Genomic DNA, 27,967 nt, shown 5'->3' with positions numbered 1-27,967 from the left:
AGGTGAGCCCTCTTATGGAGTGGTCCCTTTTCCTACAGCCTAGCTATCTGAGGATAGCTATGTGCTAGCTCAGTGATTGCTCCCCTGCTTAGGGTTTTAAGTAGCAGTCTTTTCAGCCCTTACCTGGACAGTGCTGTCTCCCCTTTTGGGTCGTAAGTAGACAGTCCACTCTTTGTGGTCTGGGTAGTTTCAGTCGAGCCCCCCTTCTGGTAGCCCTTCCTAGGTACATAGCTATCTGAGAATATCTGTGTGCTAGCTCAGTGACTGCTCCCCTTCCTAGGGTATTTAAGTAGTGGTCTCCTTGAGCCCTCACCTAGATAGTGCTATCTCCCCTGCTAGGGTTGTAAGTAGATAGCCCACTCTTTGTGGTCTGGGCAGCCTCATAGTAGGGTTTACCTGGTTATTTAGTAGCTGTGCGGGACTAGCTGTTGATAGCTCAGTGATTGCTCCCCTTCTTAGGGTTTTTAAGTAGCGGTCTCCTTGAGCCCTTACCTGGACAGTGCTGTCTCCCCTTTTGGGTCGTAAGTAGACAGTCCACTCTTTGTGGTCTGGGTAGTTTCAGTCGAGCCCCCCTTCTGGTAGCCCTTCCTAGGTGCATAGCTATCTGTGGATATATGTGTGCTAGCTCAGTGTCTGCTCCCCTTTTTTAGGGTCTTTAAGTAGCGGTCTCTTTGAGCCCTTGCCGAGACAGTGCTATCTCCCCTGCTAGGGTAGTAAGTAGATAGCCCACTCTCTGTGGTCTGGGCAGCTCTGTAGGAATGCTATCTTGGCTATGTTATTCTGGTCCACAAGACCTTAGGGACATAGCTATCTGAGGGTAGCTGTGTTCTAGCTCAGGAGCTACTCTCTTTACCTGGGATTTAAGTAGCATCTCTTGAGCTCCTCTAGAGGCTTTCTAGTTCACCTCCTCAGTGGTCTTGTGTATCCAGGCTAGTTCTGCTCGCATAGCATAGCATACCCGTTTCTGCCAAGTTGTGTGAGCGACCAGTGGCGTCAGTGGCATGGCCCCTTTCTGCTTTGTTTATGTCTGTCGCTTCCTTGGTGCTCTCCCACCAGGTGGACAGGCATGCGCCTCAGCATGGCGTGTTTGGATTTAGTTCCCCAATGTGCCCCCTAGGGGGCGCATGGTTGAGTTCCCTTGAAGGGGAACGTCTCGGGTTACGCATGTAACCATGGTTCCCGAGAGGGAACGAGACGCTGCGCCACCTTGCCATGCCTTCGGCCTGCCTGTCTACGTCCCCTTCAGACAGCAAAGAGGATGACGTATTCAGCAGGTGCCCTTTTATACTTCCGGGCATCCCACCTATGACATCATGGGCCAGGTGGGCCAATAGATTGGCGTTGTTTCACACGTGCTTCAGACACCAGTCATGCAGGCTGCATTCCCCAATGTGCCCCCTAGGGGGAGCAGCGTTGAGTTCCCTCTCTGGGAACCATGGTTACATGCATAACCTGAAAGGTTTTTTTGAAATTGTAAAAATGCAGAAAGTTTTCTGTGAGGGGTAGGGGTGGGTTTAGGCTAAAAAGTGTATAACTATCTGTATATAAAAACAATAGAAGTCTATGTAATGTCCCCATTTAGATAGCTAAGTAAACGTACGTGTGTGTGTGTGTGTGTGTGTTTGTGCAGGGATCTTTCCAACAACAGGATTGGCTGTTTCTCTGCTGATATGTTTCTTGATCTCAGCCGTCTCTCCAAACTGTGAGTCTTTATTGAACATTGAGCTGTATGTTCTAGCTGTGTTTTTAATGTTACTGGGATAGGTTTGTGCATAACGTCTGTGTGTCTTTCAGGAATTTGTCTGGGAATATATTTTCCACTCTGCAGGAGGGTTTGTTCACACACGCCCCGTCTCTTAGAGCGCTGTAAGATTTTTGCACTGATTTCTACTGTTTAAATGGGTGGTTATGAATGTTACACTTTTTGTCTGAGCGTCAGTAACTCAGTGGTTGTTTGTGCTAGATCTCAAACTTTGATAAACGGTGGCCACATTTGTCCTCTACAAATAAAATTCACTTGGACGCGTGCTACACAATCACAGATTATGTGAGTTAATGTCAAACACCAAGACATCCGTTGTTACAACCTACACCACTTTAATAAAGCTAAAACTGAAATTAATACAAGCTAAAGCTCAAAAGAGATATTGAAAAAATATAGTAAAAATGCCAAAAATCTCATAACAAAATTACAAAAACGTTAATTACTAAACTGTAGTATTCTTGTTACATTTTTTGTTAATATTTGAATTTAATTTGATATTTTATGTTTTTGCTTTAATTTTAGTTAGCTTTAGAAATTTTGATGGTTTTGTTAATATTTTGAATTGGATTTTATATTTTATGTTTTCACTTTAATTTTAGTTAGTTTTAGATATTTTGATGATTTTATTAATATTTTTTTATATTTTTATTTTCCGCTTTAATTTTAGTTAGTTTTAGAAATGTTGACGGTTTTGTTAGTATTTCGAATTAGATTTTACATTTTCTGTTTTCACATTAATTTGAGTTAAAGTTTTACTAATTTTGTTGTTTTTAACTATTAAGTTTGTCAGAATCTGTTGCCTCTAAACCGCAAGTGATTTATTACATTTATTTTGTTTAACTTTGTTCATTTGGACCGTTCTCTGTCGGTGCAGTCAAAGTCATGCAGGGGAACTAGATGGATGCTATTATTCGTTACCAGCAGTAGAATTAATTAGAATAAAAGTAAAAGTAACTTCCCAAAGCAGCTCTGCAGAGATGTTGTTCTCATGCAATAGTGTCAGTGTGTTAAATGGATGATCGTGGTGTTTTCAGGCACGTGGGCACAGACTATCTGTTCTGTGATTGTCAGCTGCGCTGGTTGTTGTCGTGGATCAGATCTCAGGCGGTGCGTGTGGGGAATGAATCCGTATGCATGTATCCGGCTCGTCTTCATGGACTGGAGCTGCGCAGTCTTCAGGAGCAGCAGTTCACCTGCGGTAAGACTTCACTGATGCTCACCAGCCCTACAATCACGTCAAAGCATTAAACAGAGAGCTATTTTGTTACTTGGGGGATCCAAATAAGGAAGGAATTCAGAAAGCATGAATCATGTCCACTGATGATGTTGTATTTGCATAATCACTGAAGGGAATCAGGTGATGCACAAACACAATTCCATAGTATGCCTCGTCTGCATAGCAGGAGTTTGCATTGACAAATGGCCAAAAATGTAACTTTAAAATCCTTTTCCCAGTTAAAGTGCTGCGAATGCTGCATGCATCTCCTCTGAAGTGAAAATTAATGTTAACAGAACAACCTTGTTTATGTAGAATGCAAAAATTTTTTTAAATAAAATCATAAAAAATTTAAAACTATAAAGTTTGGCGTTGCAAATGTTGATTTCTTTCTTTCGAGTTTTACGTTTTTATAATAAAAAATACTATTATTGCACAACCCCCCCTCCCCATTTTTCTGTAAAAATGTATTTAGTAAAAACAGGTTTCGCACACTAATGACGTCGTATTTGCATGTACTGTGTGCGTTATTTTAGTGTGCACGCTTACATTTTTCCCAGTTAAAGTGCTGCAAATATGGCATGCATTAATGTACAGCCTTGTTTATATAGAATGCTGAAAGATTATTTTTTATAAATTAAATAAAATATTTTGCCGTTTCAACCATTTGCACTTTTATCCCACATTTTGCACTATTACAATTAATATATATATATATATATATTATTGCATGCCCACATTTTTGAATGAGAATATATTCGGTAAGAATGAATTATGCCCACTGATGAATTTGTGTTTGCATGAGTTGTGTGCATTTTTTAGCATGCAATTCACTCAAAATCAGTAAAGGAATTCAGAAAATCCGGTGATGCACAAAAACACCCACGTTTTTCTCGGTTAAAGTGCTGCGAATTCTGCATGCATCTCCTCTGAAGTGAAAATGAATGTTAATAGAACAGCATTGTTTACATAGAATGCAGTTGCATTTGCATTGACGAAAATGTGAAATTTTTGCATGAGCCTTATGCATAGTCATTGTAAAATATATAGCCAACTGCACATCAGCTGTAAATGCATGCATATTTTTCTAGAAAAACACAGGTGTTTTATCATATTGCTGTAGCTGCTGTTCTGTGCTTTACATTAAGTGCTCTTAACTAACAGTTCTGTATCTCATGGCCTTATGTGGCTTGCTGCTTGATTTAATGTCAGCAGAAGAACTCATAATGCTATAAAGTGTGTGTGTCATATAGAGGAGAATTGGCAGTGTGTTAGTGATTTCTGGCACAGCTGGATCGTCTTTTACAGCATTACAGTGGTTATTCTCACAGCTTTAGCTTCAGTAGCTCACTTACAGTATGTTAAAAACACTAGTTTTTCCAGTTTCAAACCACTTTGTTTAACATGTCAGAACGCTTCTGTGCTTGCATGCGAAGCGCAGAGAAGTAGGATTCATTTTAGTGAATCAGTTCGTTCAGATGATTCAGTTCGGTGAACTGCTTTAAAAAAGATTCGTTGGCATTTTATTAGTTCTATTTCGTGTTTATGTATCTGTTCAAGTGTAATGCCACACATTTATTGTTTCTGTGCCTCATAAATACTGCTCTCATCTCAACAATCATGTGTATTCTCTAGTACAGCGCTGCACATTTAGTATGTGTCTCTTATTACTTCAGACGTTTGTTCTAATTGACCGTAAGTGCCCTGCGAAGTGGACATCACAGGCTATTCTGCCAGCTCGAAGGGAACTGAGAACCACCGATCTAGTGGTTCTAGTTAATTTTGTAGTTTATTAGATATTTTCCGCTTAAATAGATGAAGTCGGATACTTTATGTTAGTTAACTACTTTTCCTCAAGTGTTTCCAGAAGCTTTAGTTTAACTGTATATAAATGATGTGTGGATCATAAGCTGGGAAGATACAGATTCTGCAGTCCATTGTTATTTTAGCTTTATTTATGCACTATTATATAATTTATTAAGATTTGAATCTCAGTAAATCTGTCAAGAACATATCCTCATCTTATTTGATTATATTAAAGAAAAATATATAAAGAAAATAAAATTAAGCCTATTTTAGGAACATTTCAACATATGTATTTATTTATTTATAATTATTATTAATATATATATATATATATATATATATATATATATATATATATTAATAATAATTATAAATAAATAAATACATATGTACATTTTTTCGGTGTTCATTTTAGTTTTAGTAAATGTGTTTTGTGCTTTTGCCATTTTTTATAAGTGTACATTTAATTTATTTTACATTTATCTTAATTTTATTTTATTTCAGTTTTAGTTTTATTCATTTTAGTATTTCAGCTTAAACTTATTTATTTTTTCTCGTTTTTAAAAAAGTTTTTCATCTAATGTTGTTACTTTATTTCAGTCTTTATTTCAATTAATGAAAATAATTTTAATAGTTTTAGTTTTAGTCATCATTAACAATGCACTGGTCTGTTTTATTAGTTTAGTTTTTTATATTTAAATAAATCAATATTGTTTTTATTAAATTTGACATTTTTTAGTTTTAGTTTATTTAGTTGTAATTATTTTTCAGTTATTTTAATGCTTTTTTTCTCTCTATATTTAAAATGTTATTTCAGCTTTGTGCAGAGGTCAGAGAGGGACTAAAGGGTTAAAGAGCTGCAAACACGGCACGCATCTCCTCTGGAGCGGACAGAAATGTTAAAAGAACAGTCCTTTTATATAGAATGCAAAAGGTTATTTTGTATATAAATAAATAAAATAATAGTAATAGATATAAGCAATTTATTTACTTTCATTTTATTTTATTTTTTTTCATCTCAGTTAATATGAGCTTATTAAAGCTGCTTGCATAATTATTACAAAATAAATGCTTGCATTTTTCATTTTAATTTTTTATTTTACAATTTGTATTATTTTTTTATTTACATTTTTTAGTTTTGTTATGTGCTTTTCTCATCTTTATGATGTTAAAATGCTGCAAATACTTCATGCATTTCCTCTGAAATGGTAAAAATGTTAATAGACCAGCCTTGTTTGTGTAGAATACAGAAAGATACTTTTTTAATACATTTAATAAAATAATAATACAAAATAAAAGTAATTTATTTACTTTCATTTAGCTGTTGAAAACGTTATTTTTATCTCAATTAATATGAGCTCATTAAAGCTGCATGCAAAATTATTACAAAATTAAAAAAATTTAATGTTTTTTTTATTTGTACTTATTAGTTGATTTTTTTATTTAATTTCCCTTTTCAGTTTTTATTTTAGATTTAGTACATTTTTTAATGTGATTTTTGCTGCAAATACTGCATGCATCTCCTCTGAAATAGAACAAATGTTAATAGAATGGCCTTGTTTATATAGAATGCAGATTTTTTTAAATTTCGTTAAATTTAATTTGGCTCTCATTTCGTTCACTTTGCTTGACATAAAAATCAAGAAATGAGCCAGATTGTGTCATGCAAGATATCTGGAGAAAAACCCCACGACGTTTGAGACTGTCTGCCGATGTTAACTGAGAGGCTTGAGTCATGAGTTTAACCGGAGGCAGCGGCGTGTGAATGTGAGCTTGCTCATTATAGAGTTCGTTTTGGAGCGGCTCGTTACAGCAGGAGCGTTTAATCCCATCAGAGAGCAAACCCAACCACCACAAACTTTACAAATATATAAACATTACACTGGGTCTCTGTGTGGAGCTTTTGAGTTATTTATATGATCATCTCATATCAGTTTGTTTGTTTTTCTTTATTTTTATGTTGTTGTTTATCTGTTGAGCTAAGCATGTTAATGGCTTATTATTTGATTGCCAAATAAAGCATGAAAATGTCTGACACGATTTTTAATCAAAATCATTTTAGTTCAGATGTACTTGAATGAATGTGTACGAAAAGTTCTATATCTATGGTTCTGTAACTGGTCAAATTTTTTTAAAAACTTTGTTTTTTTATCACTAGTTGATACAGAGTATGACAGATTAATATATATATTTTTTTTAGCATTTTTTGATTTCTTTATTAATAATAATAATATCTGCTATTATTAATAATAAATATTATTATTTATTATTATTGTCATTTAAAAAAAAAAATTCCAAAATGTATCAAAAGTACAGATATTGCATATGTAGTCTTTCATATAGTCCCAAATATGTTAATATGAGCTCGTTAAAGCTGCATGCATAATTATGACAAATTAAATGCTGTTCAAAATAAGTTCAGATAGTGATGATTTTATGGAAGTTAATATGACGTTTAGGATTAGTAACACTAAATAGAATTGTGTACGTCTTGCATCACTATGAAAAACTTTAACTCTAATCTGGAATCGGTCAGAGCGATGCTTTTTTTTTCTTTAGGCTATTAGTTAACTGTATTCCCTTGGTTGAATTACTTATTATAAAAGAGATGCTGTTCAAAATAACTTCAGGTGGAGTTTAGTATGTCACACTGAGATCATGTCCACTGATTTTGTGTCCGTGTTTTTCAGACGGCCCCCTGGAGCTCCCCGTCTCGCAGCTCATCCCGACCCAGAGGCAGCTGGTGTTTCGCGGGGACCGTCTGCCGCTTCAGTGCACCGCCTCATACCTCGACCCATCTGTCAGACTGTCCTGGAGCCACGAGCAGCGTCCCGTCCACACGCTGGAGGACAGAGGGCTGTACGTGGAGGACAGCATCATTCACGACTGCTGCCTCATTACCAGGTGAGAAGGACATGATCGTATTCTAGATGCAGCATTGCCACTATCCTTAGCCTGTTTTTGCTAAACCGTGGCAAATTAAATGCTGCGCGACAAACTGTAGTGGTGTTTCTAAATGGGTTGCCAGCTCTGCATAAAAAAATCTGCCCAATTGACCTACCGGTAAGCCCCGCCCCCTTAGATACTGTTGCTCACTCGGACAAACAAACAGAGTTGTCACTGTGTCACAATGACAGCTGTCAGTGAAAGCCTTCTTCCGAGGTGTTTCTGATAAATTTGGGACACAGATGGACCTTCAAGTGAGGCTTAAATATGCCATGGAGGGATATATAAAAGATATTAAAATAAATATGTAAAAATACAGATCACAAGGCAAGCGGGAAGATTATATTACGATCGTAATGACAACATCCCGGATCAACACCGTTCATATACCACATGACGTGAGAACAGTTCGCTATTTAGGTTTGTACGTTAGCATGGACTCACTAACTTTAACGCTAACGGTAGCTAGCTTTAGCCAGAGATAGCTTGCTGAAGCACAAGTTGACATTAACGTTCTGCATTGAGCAGATGAAAAGTGTAACTTAATGAGAGTATGACAACCAGAAAATGAACGTTTACAAGGCAAGCGGGAAGATTATATTACGATCGTAATGACAACATCCCGGATCAACACCGTTCATATACCACATGACGTGAGAACAGTTCGCTATTTAGGTTTGTACGTTAGCATGGACTCACTAACTTTAACGTTAGCTAGTTTTAGCCGGAGATACCTCGCTGAAGCACAAGATGACATTAACGTTCTGCTTGAGTAGATGAAAATTGTAACTTAATGAGAGTATGACAACCAGAAAATGAACGTTTTCGTCTTCATTGTGATAGGGGTTGAATGCTTAGGGACATTTTGCTCTGTTTTGTTAGGATTTAGGAAATGGAATAACATAAATTACATTGCCTATCCTCTCAGGATAACTGGAATTAGTGTTACAAGTACCCTAGGCACATCGTTTTTCCGTTTTCGTAGCATAAACACCATTAAACCGATGCGATCTTCCAATGTTTCCCTATGGCGCTGAAACCTACAGATGTCCGAGTTCCGCTCCCCTGCAACTGATACTCGACTGCCATTGGCTCATCTGCGTTCTAGGGGAGGGGCTTACCGATAGGTCAATTGTGTCACAACAAACAGCGACTTTACAATGCTGTCATTGTCATTGAATGAATCGGTTGAGTGAATGACTCAATGACTCACTCGCTTGTTTCGTGAAAGAATCAGTCATTGTTTGAATGAATCGGCTAAGTGAATGAATTTACAATACTGAATGAATTCTGAATTAATTCCTGAACGAATTGTAAAGAAAGTCGCTTATTTCATTCCTGAATGATCCATGCTGAATTTGGACTTGCGTACAACTCTTACAATTTGTACCATATCCCATTCCACAAAAGTCTTAAATTCATGAAGTCATGACGTTAAATGTTGCATTGCTTCAAAACATGAACATCTTCCTCAGTATTTTTGTTTTGTTTTCTAATACAAATATCTAAACATCCTTAAATCAAGATACATTCACTTGCAATGCAGACTGAACATGTGAAATCTTGTTTTCCGAGAACTTGAACAAAATGAAGTTATGCTTAAAACAAGAACAAAAATCTGTCAATGGAGACTGAAAACTTGTTTTCCCTTTGAATTATGTGTTTCTTTTTTTTTTTAGCCCTCTGGCAATCGAACAAATTGGTTGAGTAAATGAATCAATGACGCATTCACAAAGGTAGAGCTTTTTTCGGTCCGTATCGGAATTAATCGGTTGAGTTCCTGTTCTGAGGTGATTGCATGCATTAACATGTTCACATCCTCACCTGTCATTGCCACTTTACATATTATAATGGCATTTTGCATATTGCATTTCAAATCGAATTGACCTAGCTTTATGTTTCCATAATCATATATTCTTTAATAAATTCCAGAGGTATTCAGTGTCAAAATGTAAACCGCAGCAGAAACAAACAGCCACAATTATATATATATATATATACAGTATATAAAAAAAATATTTACAGTATGTATTTGAATTGCATGTAAATTTTCCATGCATTTGGATTATATTGTTTTAACATAAACAAACTAATAAACTTAATGTGATGCATATTTGTCAGCCATACATAGATGAAACGGGTCAGATTTCTACAACCGTGAGTCCTCGATCACTTTAAGAACTGTTTTACATATGTTTCTACACTCACCATACAGAAATGTAATATAATATGACACAGCATATTGCTCTATATATAGAATGATATTGCCATATATGTTACCTATAAGGCCATATATAATTTTTTTCACATATGTACACTCTGGCTATATGAAGATATAAGTTTATAGCATATATACAATCTCCATAGTAAAATGTGTATATGTACATATGTCAATAATATCTACATAATGATTTTTTATATGTTTTTATATATTTGTATTCCTTATTTACTTGTTCTATTTTTTATTATCTGTGTTTTTTGTTCTGTCACTGTTATTCTGTTACACTGTGGAAGCTTCTGTCAAGAAAACAAATTCCTCGTATGTGTAAACATACCTGGCAATAAAGCTCATTCTGATTCTGATTCTGAGTGAATGAATCGAACAAATTGGTTGAGTGAATGAATCAATGACTCATTCATAATGGCAGCTGCTTTTTTCATTCTGTTTCGGAATGAATCGGTTGAGTGAATGAATCAATGACTCACTCATAAAGACACACACTTGTTTCATTTTCAATTGGTTTTGTCATAGAAAACAAGACACAAATACTCAGGAAGAACATGCCTTTTTGCAGTGTAATTAAATCATTTGTACAATTAGCCTATATATACACGCTATATCATTAGAGAGAGAGAGTGTTATATTGTTATATCGATAATCTGGTGATGAAAAACATATTGGTTGACCACTAATTTGGAATATGTTTCTAGGTGGTTGCTAGGGTTTTTGTGTGGTTGCTAGGTGTTTTCTTCTGGTCTTCTGTGCAAAGAATCCTGCACCCTATTGTGCGTACAGTAATAGTTAAGAATCAGCTATACGAAATGTGCTTCTATGACGGTTACGGTCTGGTACTTTAGGCAAGAAGTGGAAAAATATGATTTCAGCAGTGACCTTTTCAAATTAAATAACTTAAATCCTGAAATGCTCATGCCGTTTAAAAATGGGGCACACACATCTTTAACTTTACCTTGTGTGATCAGTGCCCGACACGAGTGAATTGTGCTGGCTGGGTTCCAGCGGCTCCATGCGTCCCTGCAGAGGTTTGGCCGGCATGTGCGAACAGTCGTCTAGAGTTCGGCAGGTTTAGCGCGCTTAACAAAACATATGCTGCATGGTAATTAGGGCGATAATGCGCCACATGCCGACTCTCAAGCACTTCACAGACCACCATGCCTCTTCCTCCGGCTCTCTTCATTTCCCATCACACACTCTCTCTCACACACACACACACACACACACAAAGTGCCGACAAAAATATGTTTCCCAGTGTCAACAAGCAGTTTTCTGCACAGGCCGGAGCGCTGGTGTATCCTCAGCTTCACACCAGCGCTAATTTCCCTTCGTTAGTAAACTGGTGTGATTATTAGTATGCAGAGGAGACACTGACTCATTCAGCTGTCATATGAATCATCTGCTCTGCAGTCCGGCCTGGTTCTCTTCTGACTAAATTCCCTCTTGGATTTCACTCATAATCTCAGGACTAGCTGAGCGAGTCATTTCTGAAGTTTGATTAGAAAGTGAGGTGAAGCAGATAGATTAGTTAAACACTACCATACATCTAGTTTAATGCTGTGTAATAGCCTCATTGGATATAAAATAATTTAAGCTAGAAATACACTTACTAAATATACTGTATATGGAAGCATTACATTTCAAATACAATATGCAAAATACAAATATTATATGTAAAATATGTGTATTTGATTTTATACGTCCCATAGCCATTTGTGTGACATCTGGTGCAAAATTGTAAATTCAAACGTAATAATTTAATTTGCATTTTTCATTTCCGTCTCTAGAATTAACATTTAAATTAAATACACAGCCGAATGCATTCTAATTAGAAACATTCAAACTGAAATGCATTTGCAGAAATGGAGGAATATTTTTAATTTGTTTATAATTTGTTCATGCAATAATGGTGGATTTTTCCTTAAATGCATTTACACTCTCAATTAAGTTATATTTGCATTGAAATTGTGTTTGCATGCATCACAATGAATGTATGTGGACTTAAAAATGCGTTCTGAGGTGATTGCATGCATTAACATGTTCACATCCTCACCTGTCAGTGCCACTTTACATATTATAATGGCATTTTGCATATTGCACACACACACACACACACACACACACACAATCTCTTGTTCTCTCTGATGATTTTTTTCCTCTTTGGGCTGATTGGCTCTCGGGTGATGTGATGTGGTAACCATGGTGACTGGAGTTTCTCTCATTCTCTGATTATGGCTCTGTTTGTCTGATGAGGGTTTGTGTCTGTCTCTCAGGTTTGAGGACAGACAGATGAGAGAAAGACTAACAGCAGACAGACACACTTAGTGACATGCTTGACACACAAAAGTCAATTAATAATTTCATTTCCAGCAAACTTTGTTTTTCTAACAAACATATTCATTCACTGCTTTAATATGTTTGTTTTTCTGTTTCTATGAGTACAACCTTTCACATAACCTGCTGTCGTGTTCATTGTTTATCCAGTCCATGTATTCTGCTCTCTTCACTCTCTCACAGAACCTGCTGTTTATATAGTGCAGACAAGTGTGTAACTCGGCTGTAATCCCATAAAGGCAGTTCACTTCATCATCATGATCTAATGGTGCCTCAGAGGTGAGCAGACTCCATAAGCAGCCAATATTTGCTTGACCTTTAGAGAAACATGGAGAATTTGATGATGGAATAGTCAAGTGTCTCTTGCTTTGGACTAAAACCTGAGACAAACCTTAGATCAACCTTAAAGCAATCTCAAATAAACTTTGTCTACTTTATCATTGAAACTTAAATATTCAACTCATTATGAGCTTTATTGATGAACTGGTGGTTGCCAGGGTGTTGCTATTCGGTTACTAATGTGTTGTGGGTGGTTGCCAGGGTGTCGTTATGCAGTTGGTCATTGCCAGGGTGTTGCTATGTGCTTGCTTGTTGCTGATGTGTTGTGGGTGGTTGCCAGGGCGTCGCTATGCTGTTGGTCATTGCCAGGGTGTTGCTATGTGCTTGCTTGTTGCTGATATGTTGTGGGTGGTTGCCAGAGCGTCGCTATGCTGTTGGTCATTGCCAGGGTGCTGCTATGCGGTTGCTTGTTGCTGATGTGTTGTGGGTGGTTGCCAGAGCGTCGTTATGCAGTTGGTCATTGCCAGGGTGTCGCTGTGCGGTTGCTTGTTGCTGATGTGTTGTGGGTGGTTGCCAGAGCGTCGTTATGCAGTTGGTCATTGCCAGGGTGTTGCTATGTGCTTGCTTGTTGCTGATATGTTGTGGGTGGTTGCCAGAGCGTCGCTATGCTGTTGGTCATTGCCAGGGTGCTGCTATGCGGTTGCTTGTTGCTGATGTGTTGTGGGTGGTTGCCAGAGCGTCGTTATGCAGTTGGTCATTGCCAGGGTGTTGCTATGTGCTTGCTTGTTGCTGATATGTTGTGGGTGGTTGCCAGAGCGTCGCTATGCTGTTGGTCATTGCCAGGGTGCTGCTATGCGGTTGCTTGTTGCTGATGTGTTGTGGGTGGTTGCCAGAGCGTCGTTATGCAGTTGGTCATTGCCAGGGTGTTGCTATGTGCTTGCTTGTTGCTGATATGTTGTGGGTGGTTGCCAGAGCGTCGCTATGCTGTTGGTCATTGCCAGGGTGCTGCTATGCGGTTGCTTGTTGCTGATGTGTTGTGGGTGGTTGCCAGAGCGTCGTTATGCAGTTGGTCATTGCCAGGGTGTTGCTATGTGCTTGCTTGTTGCTGATATGTTGTGGGTGGTTGCCAGAGCGTCGCTATGCTGTTGGTCATTGCCAGGGTGCTGCTATGCGGTTGCTTGTTGCTGATGTGTTGTGGGTGGTTGCCAGAGCGTCGTTATGCAGTTGGTCATTGCCAGGGTGTTGCTATGTGCTTGCTTGTTGCTGATATGTTGTGGGTGGTTGCCAGAGCGTCGCTATGCTGTTGGTCATTGCCAGGGTGCTGCTATGCGGTTGCTTGTTGCTGATGTGTTGTGGGTGGTTGCCAGAGCGTCGTTATGCAGTTGGTCATTGCCAGGGTGTTGCTATGTGCTTGCTTGTTGCTGATATGTTGTGGGTGGTTGCCAGAGCGTCGCTATGCTGTTGGTCATTGCCAGGGTGCTGCTATGCGGTTGCTTGTTGCTGATGTGTTGTGGGTGGTTGCCAGAGCGTCGTTATGCAGTTGGTCATTGCCAGGGTGTTGCTATGTGCTTGCTTGTTGCTGATATGTTGTGGGTGGTTGCCAGAGCGTCGCTATGCTGTTGGTCATTGCCAGGGTGCTGCTATGCGGTTGCTTGTTGCTGATGTGTTGTGGGTGGTTGCCAGAGCGTCGTTATGCAGTTGGTCATTGCCAGGGTGTTGCTATGTGCTTGCTTGTTGCTGATATGTTGTGGGTGGTTGCCAGAGCGTCGCTATGCTGTTGGTCATTGCCAGGGTGCTGCTATGCGGTTGCTTGTTGCTGATGTGTTGTGGGTGGTTGCCAGAGCGTCGTTATGCAGTTGGTCATTGCCAGGGTGTTGCTATGTGGTTGCTTGTTGCTGATGTGTTGTGAGCGCAATCTACTAAATTAATAAGTTTTATCAAACACGAGAGTGATGAAAGAGTATTCCTGGGTGCGTTTGTGTCCTTTTGTTAGTCTTTTAGTATTGAATATTTCATTGATATTTCACATTTATTTACCTGTTCTTATTTAAGCTCCAGCGATACTGACTTGAAGAGAGTCTCTATAGTGGGCAGAAGTATTTTCATACTCTGGGTTTTGAAATATTCATCAGCGAAGACCCCGACTCCAGCACTCACAGGCCTGTTATTATCCTCAGATTGTGAAATATCAGTGCATGAGAGTAAATGCTGCTAATGAAGTGCTTTGGAGACAATTGTGGATGACTGGACAATAGAGCTCTGTTGTGTGAATGTAGGTCACTGTGTGTGTGTGTGTGTGTGTGTGTGTGTGTGTGTGCGTGTTCTCTTTGATGCTCGTTTCTTCTCTTATTTGGACACATACAGAAATGCATTTTATTTGAAAGAAAATGTGAGTAGTGCATACAGGACTTACTGCCATGATGCTTTGATGTTGGGGGTGGTTGTCATGGTGTTGCTATGTGGTTGCTTGTTGCTAATGTGTTGTGGGTGGTTGCCGGGTTTTGTTATGCAGTTGGTGGTTGTTAGGGCGTTGCTATGTGGTTGCTAAAGTGTTGTGGGTGGTTGCCAGGTGGTTGCTATGCAGTTGCTAATACATTATGGGTGGTTGCCAGGGTGTTGCTATACAGTTGCTAATGCATTGTGGGTGGTTGCCAGGGTGTTTTTATGCGGTTGCTAATTTGTTGTGGGTGGTTGCCAGGGTGTTTCTGTGCAAGTGCATGAGAGTAAATGCTGCTAATGAAGTGCTTTGGAGACAATTGTGGATGACTGGACAATAGAGCTCTGTTGTGTGAATGTAGGTCACTGTGTGTGTGTGTGTGTGTGTGTGTGTGTGTGTGCGTGTTCTCTTTGATGCTCGTTTCTTCTCTTATTTGGACACATACATAAATGCATTTTATTTGAAAGAAAATGTGAGTAGTGCATACAGGACTTACTGCCATGATGCTTTGATGTTGGGGGTGGTTGTCATGGTGTTGCTATGTGGTTGCTTGTTGCTAATGTGTTGTGGGTGGTTGCCGGGTTTTGTTATGCAGTTGGTGGTTGTTAGGGCGTTGCTATGTGGTTGCTAAAGTGTTGTGGGTGGTTGCCAGGTGGTTGCTATGCAGTTGCTAATACATTATGGGTGGTTGCCAGGGTGTTGCTATACAGTTGCTAATGCATTGTGGGTGGTTGCCAGGGTGTTTTTATGCGGTTGCTAATTTGTTGTGGGTGGTTGCCAGGGTGTTTCTGTGCAGTTGCTAATGCATTGTGGGTGGTTGCCAGGGTGTTTCTATGCGGTTGCTAACTTGTTGTGGGTGGTTGCCAGGGTGTTTCTATGCAGTTGCTAATGCATTGTGGGTGGTTGCCAGTGTGTTTCTATGCGGTTGCTAATGCATTGTGGGTGGTTGCCAGGGTGTTTCTATGCGGTTGCTAACTTGTTGTGGGTGGTTGCCAGGGTGTTTCTATGTGGTTGCTAATGCATTGTGGGTGTTTGCCAGGGTGTTGCTATGCGGTTGCCAATGTGTTGTGGGTATTCCTAGGTGGTTGCTAGGGTGTTCTGGGTGGTTGATGAGGTCCACATGAATGAGTACATAATGATGTTAAAAAAAACATGTAGAGAGAAAATAAAGTTAATTTTGATGCCATTTGATTATGATGTGTGTCTGTGTGTGTGTGTGTGTGTGATGGAGACTCTGGGCTGGTTTGGACTTGGTTCAGAATGGTCTCTCATTTAGTCTGAGCTCATGAGAGGAAATCACTGCAGCTGTAAACGTGCTCACAGACCAACCACAAACTCCATCTCCTCAGACATTAGAGCAACAACAACTCATTATATCTGAGAGAGAAGAGGAGAGATGATGTGGCAGATGTTTAAATGGGTAGTTCACCCAAAAACCTTCAAAATTCATAAAATACAATAAAATAAAGGTTCATACTTCACTGATCAGGCATTGGTCTTTCATAGCTCATATGAATGGAGATCTCAGTTATATTTCATTCATATTGTTTCATGTTTAAAGGAGACATGTGAGATAACTGGAGTCTTTTTCTCAGGAGAAACATCTCCATCAGGAGAATTCAGCGAAGTGTATTCTCATTCTTGCCTAGGAGCAATAGTTGAGATATTAAAGATATTTTTTACAAATATTGTTAATTCTATGCCAAATTGCTTTTGTTCCTCTAGTGCAAATCGCTTTGGATAGAAGTGTCTGCATAAATTGAATGTAATTCCTCATGTTGTTCTAAACCAGTATGACATTATTTGTTTTGTGTGACACAACAGGAGATGTTTAGCAGGTTTTTATTTTTTGTGTTTGTTGTGTATATTCTGCTTGTGTCGTATCATTTATTTGTCATCATATGAGTGCAGAGCATCTCTCGTGTCTCTTTAGGGGAACCACTCTGTTATTTTTGGCGTGTGGTTGTCAGTTTAACGGGGCACAAGCACAGTTGCCCGGCCACAGAGCTCTGCTGCGCACCACAGCTCTTCAGAGCGCTTTCTGAGCCATATGTGCTACAGATGGGTCAGTCTCTAGTGCTGCCGTGGGCCGGTCCGAGGTCATTAATCAGGGCTCTAAGTGCAGCCGGACCACAGCAGAGAGGAATAATGTGCCATAATCAGACGTCATCAGAACATCAGGATGATTTACCTGGATAATCTCCTAGATAGACACTAAAAATGGCTGCATTGCACTCTGGATATTAATTAATTTCTCCTGAAGCATGCCTCTAATTACGACATACTACTTGTAAACTGCTTTTAAAGGTGAAATGTGCATTTTCCCCTTATTTGACTGAAGGAGGAACCTGAGTTATATCGTAGAAATTCAGTAATTGACTCTTAATTTACTGGGCTAGTACACAACCACCTGGCACACTTTAGCAACCACCTAACAACACCTTTGGGACCACCTTAAACATCCTAGCAACACCCTAGCAACCACCTAGCACATTATATCAATCACATAGTAACACCCAGGCAACCACCTAACAAAACACCCTTGAAACTGCCTTGAACATCCTAGCAGCACCTTAGCAACCACCTATCACATTATATCAGTCACATAGCAACACCCTGGCAACCACCTAACAAAACACCCTTGAAACTGCCTTGAACATCCTAGCAACACCTTAGCAACCACCCATCACATTATATCAGCCACATAGCAACACCCTGGCACCCACCTACTGTAGCACACCACCTAGCAGCATTCTTTGACCACCAAGTTCATCCTTAACACTACCTAGTACACATTTGTAACCAGCTAGCCTAGCACACCCTAGCAACTTCATATCAACAGCTTGGTATTCACTCACATTTTCAGAAAATGTATAAATCTGATTATTTCTATAATTTTGATAGTGTAAAATTTGATGTAGAATTAAACACAGCTACTTTAACGCTTGTTTGGGCCAAACCTAGCAAACCTTTACAACCACCTAACGATACCCTTGCATCCACGTAGCAACACACTTTCAACCACCTAACACACCCTAGAAACCACATAGCAACACACTGGCAACTACTTAGCAACACCCCAGCAACCATCTAGCAACCTTAGCAACTACACAGCAACACCCTGGTATCCACTTAGCAACACCCTATCAACCACCTAGCAACTACACAGCAACAGTCCAGCAACCACTTAGCAACAACACAGAAACAACTTAGCAACCACTTAGCAAGTACACAGCAACATCCCAGCAACCACCTAGCACACCTTAGCAAGTGCACAGCAACACCATGACATACACTTAGCAACACCCTAGCAACCACCTAGCAGCTACACATAAACATCCCAGCAACCACCAAGCAACTACACATAAACATCCCAGCAACCACCTAGCAACACCCTAGCAACGTCATAGCAACACCTTGGTAGTACTCACATTTTCAGAAAATGTACAAATCTGCTTATTTCTGTATTTCTCTAATTTTGATGCCAGAACACTTGCTGCAGAATTGCACACCGCTGCTTTAACGCTGGTTTGAGCCAAATGTAAATCTAATAGCTGACTACAAAACTGACAATTAAAGTTGAAGAACAGTCTGCTGTGGAAGAGTTTAATCTATGTTTAAAGGCACAAACATCAGTCTCCACACACTCAAGCACAGAATGAAAACTGACAGTCATTGAGTCAGGGAAAGAGAGTCAACATTTTCTGAGGAGAGCTGGAGAGTCGACGTCTGTGTGTGTGCGTGTGTGTGTGTGTGTGTGCGCGTTTGTGCATGTGTGTGAGAGAGTGTGTGTGTGTGTGTGTGTGTGCACGTTTGTGTATGTGTGTGAGTGTGTGTGTGTGTTGTGTGTGAGTGTGTGTGCGCATGTGTGTGTGAGGGTGTACATGTTTTTCTATACTTTTCTGTACTTAAACCTGAAAACACACCTGGGGACTTGTCACCTAAATTGAGGTCCCCATGGGTACAGAAGCTTATAAATCATACAGACTGAGTTTTTTCTAAGAAAGTAAAAATGCAGAAAGTCTCCTGTGAGGGGTAGGTTTAGGGGTAGGGTTGGTGTAGGACAATAGAATATACGGCCTGTACAGTATAAAAACCATTACACCTATGGAGAGTCCCTACAAGGATAGCTGACCAGACATGTGTGTGTGTGTGTGTGTGTGTGTGTGAGGGATTACGGACCTGAGCAGTCACTGTCTCTCTTTCTGAGCCTTTAATCATTTTTACTGTGAAAGATTTGAGCGTGCTCACTGAGCCACTTACTATTCCACAGCCAGTGTTTGCATGCATGAATCGTTCGCATCCCTCAATGTTTCCCTCGAAAATGTTGTAGCAATGCAGGAACAAAAGCTTCTACAGTGTATTAATAATGCAGAGCTGAATATGAATGAGTCCGAATAACCTTAGTCTTGTGTTTGCCGGTGCTCAGTATCACATTGATGGATACATTTTGAATTAAACAGCCACTCAAATAGATAGTATTTTGCACTTTGAAAATGTGCATCATTTATTATTTGAATAGATGCAAAAACATATATTTCATAAAGAGAAAAAAAAGCCTTTTTCATGATAACTGAGCACAAATGCTCATGTTCTCGACTGTCCGGGTGTTAAACTGGCTCATATTCGAGTGTGACTCAGTGCCGTCTCGCCCTCGTTTCGCAGCGAGCTCATCCTGTCCAACATCGATGCCGGCGTTTCCGGAAATTGGCAGTGTCACGTGACCAGTTCCCGTGGCAACAGCTCAATCGGCATGGAGATCGTGGTGCTGGAGACGACGGCGCTGTACTGCGCAGCCGAGAGGGTCAGTAGCAACAAGGGCGACTTCAGGTGTGTCCGCGGCTACAGACATCACACACAGACATGAGTTTCTTTCTTCTGTTAAACACAAAAGAAGCTATTTTGAAGAATGCTGGGAACCCAACAGGTGTAGTATGGAAGTCAATGGCTACCGTCAATGTTTATAATAATAACTTTTTTTTTTCTCCGTGTGCAACAGAAGAATGAAACTCATTCAGGTTTGGAGAATTTTCATTTTTGGGTGAACTATGCCTGTAAACCACATCACGGATTGTGTAATTGTGATGCTTCAGTGCCTCCTTTTTATTTTAATGTCAGTTCTCTGATTCATCTGCTTTTATAGCTCCATGTTCTGTGTTTATGCAGCACACATCTGTAATGGGCTGGAAAATGAGCCTGTTGTTAGCAGAGGAATTAATGTCATTTGTGTATTACTGACAACAACAAACAGACTCTGTTCATGTTCACAAACTCATGTGAGAAACTCGTCAAAAGACACTGCCATTCAACAGTTTGGGCTCAGAAATTTATATTTTTATTCAGCAAAGATGCATTAAATTGATCAGAAGTGACAGTAAAGACATCGATAATGTTACAGAAGATTTCTATTTCAAATAAATGCTGTTCTTCTGAACTTTCTGTTCATCTGTGAATCCTGAAAAATAAAATGCATCACAGTTTCCACAAAAATATTGTGCAGCGCGACTGTTTTCAACATTGATAATAATCAGAAATGTTTCTTGAGAAATTTCAGCTTTGATCACAGCAATAAATTACAATTTAACACTTATTCACATAGAAAACAGCTGTGTATATATATATATATATATATTATGGTTTTCAATCCTCAATTTCTAATTGTTATCATCAAAGACAGGAATACATTTCAGCTTAAATTATTATAATTTTAAATGGAAATTATTATTGAATTATATTTCAAAATGTTTACTGTATTTTTGACCAAATAAATGCTTCCTTGTTGAGCATCTGAGACTTCTTTCAAAAAACATTTTAAAAATCTAAATTATTAAAAACTTTTGACAGGTAGTGTAAAAAAAAAAAAAAAAGTGTATGTGTGTGTATATATATATATATATATATATATATACATTTTTATAATTTATTATTTATTAAGACAGGAATACATTTCACCTTAAATTATTATTTCAAATAGAAATTATTATTAAATTAGAAAACAGTCATTTTAAATTGTAATAACACTTCACAATAGTACTGTTTTTACTGTATTATACTGAATAACCCCAAACTTTTGAGTGGTCATGTAAAACATCTGAATGTTATCACGTTATCTCGCAAAATATCACAGCCAGTGTCATTTATAGTAAAGAAAGATGCTCAAGCATTCGTTCCAAACACAACGTTTGACAAAGAACTATAAATTCTATAAATTAATATATATAAATGTACTTTATAAAAGGAGAGTTCCGGTGCTTGATTCTGATTGGCTGAGCCGCGTTCAAAGCTGTTGTAAATGACGCTACAAAGTAACACACACCTTTGTTTACGTTTGTGTGTTGCAACTGTTTCTGAGGAGCTACATTGTTGGGTGGAAGAATACCGTTTTTATTAATATCATTACACTTTATTGGCTCGGTTTTATTCTGTGAAACCTTACTACGTATATAGAATAACCGTACCTAACAACGCCCCTTAGCTGTTATAAATTCACTTCACGGGGCTTATTGCTTTAATAAATGATCTACTAAACAAATCAAACCACACTGAGACATCAAACATGACAAAGAAAGGTGACATTAGTGAAGAGAACGCAGACTCTTGATCTGATGAATCACGTTCACAGGTGGCCGAAGACATTGGCTGGTTTCATGGCCTTCCTGCCATGTGCCGTGTCCAGCTCTAGCTCCGCCCCTCAGGAGAAGAGGGTGTGGTCCCGCTCTGACTCCACCCCTCAGGAGAAGAGGGCGTGGTCCCGCTCTGACTCCACCCCTCAGGAGAAAAGGGCGTGGCGCAGGTGCGACCGCATGGGCCGCTGGGCGGAGCACGACTATAACCAGTGCTCATACGTGAGCCAGTTCACCCGCAGCCTGCATGAGCTCACACAGGTGTGTACCTTCATCATCATCATCAGCATCAGCATCAGCAGCAGCAGAAGTGAGTGTTTTATTGCAGTCTCAGACCGGTGTTATCCTGCTTGGTCCCGCTCTGACTCCACCCCTCAGGAGAAGAGGGCGTGGTCCCGCTCTGACTCCACCCCTCAGGAGAAGAGGGCGTGGTCCCGCTCTGACTCCACCCCTCAGGAGAAGAGGGCGTGGTCCCGCTCTGACTCCACCCCTCAGGAGAAGAGGGCGTGGTCCCGCTCTGACTCCACCCCTCAGGAGAAGAGGGCGTGGTCCCGCTCTGACTCCACCCCTCAGGAGAAAAGGGCGTGGCGCAGGTGCGACCGCATGGGCCGCTGGGCGGAGCACGACTATAACCAGTGCTCATACGTGAGCCAGTTCACCCGCAGCCTGCATGAGCTCACACAGGTGTGTACCTTCATCATCATCATCATCAGCATCAGCAGCAGCAGCAGTGAGTGTTTTATTGCAGTCTCAGACCGGTGTTATCCTGCTGGAATCGCTTCTGGCGCGACACACCTGATTATCCGGAGCAGGTGTTCAACTTGATTTACTCAATCACTTGTGTGTTAAAGGCTGAAAGCATCCGCAGCAAGGGATCCTTTGACGATTGATTGGCTCTCAATAATCTTCACAATTATTATTTTAAGTTGCTTTGGACCTGTGTAAATCTGTAGTACACTCTTAAAAATAAAGGTGCTTCACGATGCCATAGAAGAACCTTTTTTGTCTAAATGGTTCCATAAAGAACCTTTAACATCTGAAGAACCTTTCTGTTTCACAAAAGCTTCTTTGTGGCGAAAGAAGGTTCTTCAGATTACAAAAAGGTAAGAAAGAGATGGTTCTTTAAAGAACCTTTGACTGAATGCTTCTTTGTGGAACCAAAAATGGTTCTTCTGTGGCATCGCTTGAAGAACCTTTTGAAGCACCTTTATTTTTAAGAGTGTAACAGGTGATCCGATCACACTAGTTCAGTGCTAAACACTGCTTCAGACAGAATCTAAAGTGTTTTATTAGTCACATGAAAATAACATTTGTAGTTCAAACACTTAATGCATCCTGACGACATACAATATTCGAGCACACAATATTAGAAGCCAAAACATGCATTTCAACTAGTTATTTTTAGAAAGAAATAACCATCTGAAAAATTTGGAAAAGCGAATAAAGAGTAGCGTTGACAAATTTGGGACTGATAAGATGGCATCGCGATAAGAAGGGGTTGATATGTTTTGAAAGAAGTCTCTTCTGCTCTCTGTTTGTTTTCTATTTAAAAATAATTTAAAATGTAATTTATTTCTGTGATTGATGATTAAATTTGAAAATTAAGGACATTCATATATTTTAACTTGGACTTCTTGTCAAACATTTGTAGGTAATAATTGTTCTGAATAATATTTCTGAAAGAAGTCTCACCAAGGCTGCATTTATTTGATCAAAAATACAGTAAAAATTGTGAAATATTATTCTAATGTAAAATAGCAATTTTCTATGTGAATATGTGTTAAAGTGTAATGTATTTCTGTGATGTGCAGCTGTATTTTCAGCATCATTCCTCCAGTCTTCAGTGTCACATGATCTTCAGAAATCAGTATAATATGCTGACTATTAGAAACATTTCTGATTATTGTCGCGCTGCACAATATTTTTGTGGAAACTGATGCATTTAGTTTTTTCAGGATTCACAGCTGAACAGAAAGTTCAAAAGAACAGCGTTTATTTGAAATATAAATCCTTTCTGACATTATAAATGTCTTTACTGACACTTTTGATCAATTTAATGCAACCTTTTTAAATAAGTATACATTTATTTTAAAAGCATTCTTACTGACTCCAAGCTTTTGAGCAGCAGTCCTGATGAACATGCAGAGACGGGTGTCACCTGCTGAGATGACTATCTTCTGGTTCTCTCTCAGATGTCGGTGAACGTCTCCAGCGCTCTGGCGTTGGCGCAGCAGCTCTCATCTCTCACCAGCAGGGCGGCGCTGTTTGGAGACATGATGGATGTGATATTTGTCACTCATCTGGTAGAAAGACTCACACGCCTGCTGGATCATGTGAGAGAGGTGAGAATCACATCCCATCATGCCTCAGTCGGACTATTTCTGTGAAATGTGTCAAAATAAAGTGAGTTTATGCTTAAAACAAGAAAAAATATCTGCCAAAAATTATTATAGTTAACCAAATGGAGAAAAAAAGTAATTACTTGAATTACTATCTATCTATCTATCCATCCGTCCGTCCGTCCGTCCGTCAAAATGAAAATTAATAAAAACTATAAAGAGCTATTTTTAAAAAATGCTTAAAATGAAAAGTGTCTGCCAAAAATATCGTTATAAGCAACTTAAACTTATTTTATTTCAGCATTTCTCATTTTCATTTAGTTTAACCTGATGTACTAAAATAGAATTAAAATGGAAATAAAAATTTATAAAACTATAAAGACATCAAAAAAATTCTTAAAATGAGAAAACAATATCTGTCAAAATATCCTGTTATAATCAGGGTTCTTATAGTAAACCAGCTACAATAAAATAAATAGAAAAAAATAGAAAAACAAACTTATTATTAATTTTCATTGTTTAACTTAAAAAAATTATTTAAACTTTTATTTCAGCATTTCTCATTTAGTTAGATTGGCTTGAGAAAAATGCTAATCATGCTAGCCTCATGCTAGCAACATGCTAATCGTGCTAAAACATGCTAATCACATTAGAAACATGTTAACAACATGTTAACTACATGTTAATCATGCTAGTAACAGGCTAATCATGCTAAAACATTCTAGCAAACATGTTAATCATGCTAGAAACTTGTTAACAACATGCTAATCATGCTGGAAACATAATTAGCAACATGCTAGCTACATGATAATCATGCTAGCAAAACACTTTAATCACTTTAGAATCATGCTAGCAACATGCTAACAACATGCTAATCATGATAAGAACACACTAGTAAAATTCTAATCATGCTAGAAACATGTTAATCACATTAGTAACAACATGTGAATCATGCTAGAAACATAATTAGCAACATGCAACACTTTAATCACTTTAGAATCATGCTAGCAAAATGCTAATAATGTTAAGAACACGCTAGTAAAATGCTAATCATGCTAGAAATATGCCATCAACATGCTAATCATGCTAGAAACATGTTAATCACATTAGTAACAACATGCGAATCATGCTAGAAACATAATTAGCAACATGCAACACTTTAATCACTTTAGAATCATGCTAGCAAAATGTTAATAATGCTAAGAACACGCTAGTAAAATTTAGCATTTAGTTAGATTGACTTGAGAAAAATGCTAATCATGCTAGCCTCATGCTAGCAACATGCTAATCATGTTAGAAACATGTTAATCACATTAGAAACATGCTAACAACATGTTAATCATGTTAGTAACATGCTAATCATGCTAAAAACATTCTAGCAAACATGCTAATCATGCTAAAAACTGGTTAACAGCATGCTAATCATGTTAGAAACATGCTAGCAACACGTTAATCACTTTAGAAACTTGCTAGCAACATGTTAAGAACACACTAGTAACATGTTAATCATGCTAAAAACATGCTATCAACATGTTAAACATGCTAGAAACATGCTGTCAACATCCATCTGATCGATCTAAATTTTCAAACTTCAAGCTTTTACAACTGCTTTATACTTTCAGGCTAGGCTTTCTCAAGCCAACCTAGAGTTTGTCTTGACGAACTTTGTCTACTTTAACTTGACGTACTAAAAAATAAATAAAAATGAATAAAAACCAAGTAGATAAAAAAAAAAAAGATTAAATGACAAAATAGCAAAAACTTTAAAATTAAACTGAAAATGTAAAATAAAATCTAATTCAAAATATTACTAAAATCTTTAATAGTATTTCAGTGATACTGAAATAACACTGGTTTTAAGCACTCACTAGATCTGGATAATTTTCATTGAATTGAAATTCACTTAATCTTGATTTAAGAATGTTTCGATTTTTGTGCTGGAAAGCAAGACAAAGACCCTGAGGAAGAGCGTTATGTGATCCGTGTGAAGTGAAGTCCGCTCACATGTAGACTGCAGTCGTATATCTCACGCTCTTATGTGTGACTCTGTCTCTTCCTCTGCTACTGTGCAATTTAGATGCAATTTGAGTCACTTGACGCTGTTATCAGCTATTTTCAGCTTAAAGTGTTACGTACACGTGTTCTCTCAACACGTTTAGCATTTTAATAACACTACCACAGGAGCTCTAGGAGGCTGTTTATGTGTGAATGAGGAGAAAACACACTCACTCGCTTTGGGGAATTTGTATTAATTACATAATTTTGCTGCCATATGTGACATACACTACATGCTAAGTATGCAAACATTTGCATTCATTAGGAAGAGGCTCTTAATTCACGTTTAATTGACAGCATTCAAGGTTTACTTTTTTTTTATCAGTACATGTTTTCATGAACCCTTTGGAAAGCAGCAGTGCAAATGAGTTAGTTTATAATAAACAAAATATACAATATATATAAAAATCCAACATTATTAAACCATTATAAAAAAATTTATATAGGCTATTCCATCCACATTTGCATTGCAAGTTAGATTGGAAATGTATTTTCTTGTCCCTGAAATACATTTTGAAATATATTAAAGTTGAATTTTAAATAAAAAAAATATATTTAATTGAGCTTCACTATATTCACTATATTTCTGTCACGCTGTGCCTACTGTGAAGGAGCGAGGAGATGAAGGAGATTCCAGAATTATCACAGACTTTATTTACAACATAGAAAACCACACATAGGACACAGGGATCAACGTTCATACAACAAGTAGACCCGGCCAAACCAAACAGAACAATCTGGGGCTTATAAACATGGGGGAATGAGGATAATTAACTAAACACAGCTGGGAACAAATGAAGAACTAATCGGGGAACATAATGGGAACAGAAAAAGGAAGAACCAAATATGGGCATAAGGAACACATGGAAAAACCAGGACATGGAGTACAAGGAACAAAGAAACACAAAACACGGAACAGAGTCTGACATTACTCCCCCCTCCCGGAAGCTCTGGAAGCCATGGTGGAGCAGGCAGCTCAGGGAGCCATGGCAGATCAGGCAGACCAGGAATCCATGGAGGAGCAGGCAGCTCAGGGAGCCCTGGTGGATCAGACAGTTCAGGAGGCCACAGAGGAGCAGGGAATTCAGGAGGCCACGGCGGAGCAGACAGTTCAGAAGGCCATGGCGGAGTAGTGAACTCAGGAGGCCATGGCTGGACGGCCTCCGTGCACTCACCCTCGCCACTCAGCCCGGTCACTACGGACGGTCCCATACCCCCCCCCAAAATCCTTGGGGAGAAAATCGTCTTTAGAGGCCCTCCGTAGGCCTAACTCGGGAACAGTGGCCCTCCCTGGGCTTGACTTGGGGACTGGAGCCTTCCTTGGGCTGGACATGGTGCTACAACCCTTTGTTTTCTCATTTCTGTCTCTCTTTTGTTTTGAAAGTGTCTGTATCCAGGTGTGATGCTGATTGGCCCATCTGGATTGGTGCATTCAAAAAAAGGCACACCTTAAAAGCCCTGATGTCACTTCCTTTCTCGAGAGCAAAGAGAGTTGTTGGGTTTTGGCTGTGTGTTCTCTTAGTTGAAAAGGATTGTTTAGAGTGAGGATTGTTTGATCTTTAAAAGAGATTAATTTTGTAAGTAGGAACTGTTTGGTTTTGACCACATTGCTTGTTATGACATGGATTTGGATTCTTCTATTTAACTCTGTTTGCCTGATCTTGTAAATAGTTGTACATCATTGTAAATATAGAGGGTTGGGAGAAAGTAAGGAGTTTGACGCCATTTTTGTTTATTGTAACCTTTTTGATCTCTGTTTTTGGTTAGGGAGTCAGGTTAGTATATTGTATTTTTATTTTGTTTAGGGTTTAGGAAAGAGGTCTTAAAATAAGGAAGTTTTGTTTATTATTTTGGCCTGGTCAACTCCTGAAGGAAATTCCCTATTCATAGATTTATTTTGACGATTGTACCTTTTCTTTGTTTGGTTTCATTAA

The 27,967-nt window shown here is 38.8% G+C and overlaps 1 protein-coding gene across 1 annotated transcript in view; it reads left to right on the top strand.

Moving 5' to 3' along the window:
• Positions 1-1,212: 1,212 nt before the first annotated feature.
• The window catches only part of LOC107570923 (adhesion G protein-coupled receptor A3-like), a 100,720-nt gene continuing 73,965 nt past the window's right edge, over positions 1,213-27,967 (top strand). Inside the window, exons 1-8 of the mRNA XM_016257206.1 lie at positions 1,213-1,322; positions 1,631-1,702; positions 1,795-1,866; positions 2,800-2,963; positions 7,478-7,691; positions 19,682-19,846; positions 21,639-22,323; positions 23,832-23,981. Of these exons, the coding sequence (XP_016112692.1) occupies positions 1,213-1,322; positions 1,631-1,702; positions 1,795-1,866; positions 2,800-2,963; positions 7,478-7,691; positions 19,682-19,846; positions 21,639-22,323; positions 23,832-23,981 (1,632 nt within the window). The remainder of the gene's footprint in view (positions 1,323-1,630; positions 1,703-1,794; positions 1,867-2,799; positions 2,964-7,477; positions 7,692-19,681; positions 19,847-21,638; positions 22,324-23,831; positions 23,982-27,967) is intronic.

The sequence above is a fragment of the Sinocyclocheilus grahami genome, unplaced genomic scaffold (assembly GCF_001515645.1).
Source record: "Sinocyclocheilus grahami isolate Dianchi unplaced genomic scaffold, SAMN03320097.WGS_v1.1 scaffold1522.1, whole genome shotgun sequence".
Taxonomy (NCBI): Eukaryota; Metazoa; Chordata; class Actinopteri; order Cypriniformes; family Cyprinidae; genus Sinocyclocheilus; species Sinocyclocheilus grahami.
The sequence above is the reverse complement of the archived record's forward strand: the minus strand, read 5'-3'. Positions and strand labels throughout refer to the sequence as shown.